The sequence below is a fragment of the Cornus florida genome, unplaced genomic scaffold (genome assembly GCF_030987335.1).
Source record: "Cornus florida cultivar Cherokee Brave unplaced genomic scaffold, ASM3098733v1 CherokeeBrave_3.0.0_Hap2_Chr10, whole genome shotgun sequence".
NCBI classification, from domain to species: domain Eukaryota; kingdom Viridiplantae; phylum Streptophyta; class Magnoliopsida; order Cornales; family Cornaceae; genus Cornus; species Cornus florida.
Window position 1 is genome coordinate 85,123,745 of NW_026775580.1, and position 3,626 is coordinate 85,127,370.

A 3,626-nucleotide genomic window follows, 5' to 3' on the forward strand; every position below is an offset into this window, starting at 1 on the left:
TTCAAAATATGTACACACGTGTAGGAGGTATCCCTCCTTATAAGTGCCAAAAACTTTCCCCCTCAGGCAATATGAAACATTACACATGTCAACTTTTTACGTGAAAAACTCTAGAAAGGGAAAAACTAAGGGATCTAGTTCAACCATGAACAATCCACTACGAGAAAAGTATAAAAAAAGATGACGTCATGAAATAAAAACCAAAATGAAATTCCTAGCTTTTCCATGTAAAAAGGTTTTATTGTAGGATTGTCATTGGGTAGAACCTAAGTCTAAACTAACAAAACATAGATTAGGCTTGAGAAGGTCCAAAAAGGCCCAACTTGAATCTTTGACGAAGCAGCCTTGAAGTTGAGAGTGTTGAAAGCAGTCGTTAGAAGCCCAGTGGGCTTCAGTCTCTCTGGAACACCACTTCGATATAGCCCAATTTATCCAGCCCAAAAAGAGAAAAAAAAAAAAAAAAAAAAAAAAAAACCTCTTTGAAGCTTCATGGCTTGGCAGTTAAATAGCTTGAAGCAGCAATTGCCTCTCTGTCTCTCTCCCCCTCCCACGCGAACAAAATCAAAGAAATGGGAGGGCCCAACAATGGTAAACTCTCTCTCTAGCTTGATGTTGTAGATCTGAAAATTCCGATCTCCCCATTTGTCTTTTCGCTTAATTTCTGCAAACCCTAACTCTAATTTTCTCGCTTTAGCAGATCCCATCACATTGGACAAATCCGACAAGATTTTCGTCGCCGGACACCGCGGCCTTGTCGGATCCGCCATTGTCCGGAAGCTCCGCCTCCTCGGCTACGCCAACCTACTCCTCCGATCCCACTCTGAACTCGACCTCACCCGCCAATCCGACGTCGACGCCTTCTTCCACTCCGAGAAGCCCCAATTCGTCGTCCTTGCCGCCGCCAAGGTCGGCGGCATTCATGCCAACAACACTTACCCTGCCGATTTCATCTCCATCAACCTTCAAATCCAAACCAATGTCATCGACTCAGCGTATCGCCACGGGGCCAAAAAGATCATCTTTTTAGGTTCCTCTTGCATTTACCCCAAATTCGCACCCCAACCGATCCCAGAAGACGCTCTGTTAACGGGTCCATTAGAGCCCACCAATGAATGGTATGCTGTTGCAAAGATCGCTGGCATCAAAATGTGTCAAGCGTATCGAATCCAGTACAATTGGGATGCAATTTCTGCTATGCCCACCAACTTATACGGCCCCAATGATAACTTTCACCCCGAGAATTCGCATGTGTTGCCGGCATTGATGCGGCGGTTTCACGAGGCCAAGGTTTCTGGAGCGAAGGAGGTGGTGGTGTGGGGGACAGGGTCGCCATTGCGAGAGTTCTTGCACGTCGATGATTTAGCCGATGCTGTGGTGTATTTGTTGGAGAAGTATAGTGGGTTGGGTCATGTGAATGTGGGGAGTGGAAAGGAGGTGACAATTAAGGAGCTTGCTGAGCTAGTGAAGGAAGTGGTAGGGTTTGAGGGGCAGCTTGTATGGGATACTTCGAAGCCGGATGGGACGCCGAGGAAGCTCATGGATAGCTCAAAACTTGCAGGATTGGGATGGATCCCGAAGGTATCACTTCGGGATGGGCTTGTTGATACCTATAAGTGGTACTTGGAGAATGTCAAACACTAATGCAGGTGATTACACTCGAAATGTGTTTTTTAAATCAGCTATAAACTCGTTATTTTATCACAGCACTATTATTATTCGTATAGTCACTGAGATTGATGATCAGCATTAATTTTGTGCTATTATTTATGTAGTAGTGTAATTAGTTGTGCAATGTTTTCTGAGATTTGTCACTGTACCAGGATTGAATAAGCTGTTTTTAATTCAGGATAAAGGGACTTGGTGTTGCTTATGTAATTGAAAATTTTCTTATTGCCCCGTCATATATAATTGTGGATGGTGTCTACTTATTTGTTTTGCATTACCGAGCAAGGAGATACATTAAGTGTGGTCTTGCACTCAGATGCCATTCTGTCCTTAATCCCCTCGCCCTTGATCTTGATTGGGATTGTGAATTTTCCTTGTATTTGTCACAGTTTTCTTTCATTATTAGTATTTTTATTATGTTAGAAAGCTTTAGATTTGTGTCGGTGCTTTCCTTTTATAATTAACTTTAGCTCACACCTTCTTGTTTCATTTTGTCTAAATAAACTAGAAGAAATGTTGAAGAGTAAAACACATTGTTTTGCATGCTCTTCAAGATATTTTGTGGGTTTTTTTTTTTTTTAAAAAAAAACTTTTATTACATATGTTATGTTTATTTAATATAGTTAATATCCTTCTTTTTTTTAGAATGAGGCAGTGATTGATGCATTTTACTTCTAGTTGTGGGGTTTGGTAATTTAGGAGAACATAGAGGACTGTTTTGCTTCTGTCTTAACTGTAGAAGAGAAAATTTGATTCGCCTATAGTAGTAACGTGTTCATACAACTATACAGGCAAGATAGAATATATGGCTTGATCTTTGGTGCAACAGACAATAATTTGTATTATATATTTTGAAAACTAAAAGAGAGTGAGGGCATTCAATTGAACTCAACTTGACAAAGTTTTGATAATACTAATTAGGCTGGGCACATGAATCCTTTTTAGCAATCTATATCTTATACTTTTAGTCAATCAGAATTATCTTTGCCCCTCCCCCCTCCCTTTGCTTGTAATGTTTTCAACTTCAACTAAATCATTTCTTCCTTATTCTTATCTGTTTGTGCTTCTTTGACTTCTCTAAATGAAATTGTCATGTTGTCCATTTGTGTGCTTAAACCTATTTATCTCAACATTGTCACTCGAGCTATGCTTTTACTTTGTGGGCAATCATTTTCTTGGTTGCCTATAGTCATAGAAAACCTCACTCTAGTTTACTATGTTTTTGAAAGAATGATAACATAGTCCCAATAGAATAAATACGAATTAAAAGGGGACATAATGTTTACTTGAACCTTCATTAGCATGTCTACTTTTGTAGTTCCTTGCTTATTATGTTGAGAATGCAATTCTTTTTTGTGAACTTTCTTTACAGAATGAATCTATACTTGATTTGAAATTACTTATCATAATAATAATAATAATTATTATTATTATTATTATTTTGAAATAACAGCATAATTTTGGGAAGTAGATATGGTGAGATTAAGTAGATCATTAGTAGTTATGTATTGTTTAATTAGCTTTCCAGGTTGCATCTAATTAACAAAATGATATTCTAATTTGATGTCTTTATGTGAGTATGGAAATCATGAATGCTCCACATATGGCACTTATCACAACAAAATCTCGAATTTACTTGAGACAATTGTGAATTATCAAAAAATTCAAGAAATTTTAAAATAGTACATATTAAGGCTCAATGTGGCTTGAAACAGGATTGTGCAAGGTCTCAAGTTCCTACTAATTTTTTTAAAAAAATAAAAAATCTTTAAATTTGCTTTTCTTTGAACTTTTATGGCCTATGACTAGAGTTTGTTTTAAGGTGATGACCAAAATAAAAAACTAATTAACTAGGTCTCCCATATGGATACACTAAGTTCAACCTTCATCTACGCTCTTTGTGTTCCAAATAGCAATGTATTGTCTCTGTGGGACGCCCATCCTTACCTGAACTTTTAGAA

General features: G+C 37.9%; 1 protein-coding gene across 2 annotated transcripts; it reads left to right on the plus strand.

Annotated features, from left to right (window-relative positions):
* Positions 1–502: 502 nt before the first annotated feature.
* Positions 503–1,890, plus strand: LOC132279598 (GDP-L-fucose synthase 1-like). Of its 2 annotated transcripts, none has more exons than XM_059781619.1 (2): positions 503–588; positions 698–1,890. In XM_059781619.1, the coding sequence occupies exons 1-2, from the start codon at positions 570–572 to the stop codon at positions 1,639–1,641; spliced, it is 963 nt and encodes a 320-aa protein (XP_059637602.1). In that variant the 5' UTR covers positions 503–569; the 3' UTR covers positions 1,642–1,890. The 2 variants fall into 2 exon arrangements, with proteins under 2 accessions (XP_059637602.1, XP_059637601.1); XM_059781618.1 differs by having other exon boundaries at positions 521–588; positions 695–1,890.
* Positions 1,891–3,626: the final 1,736 nt, after the last annotated feature.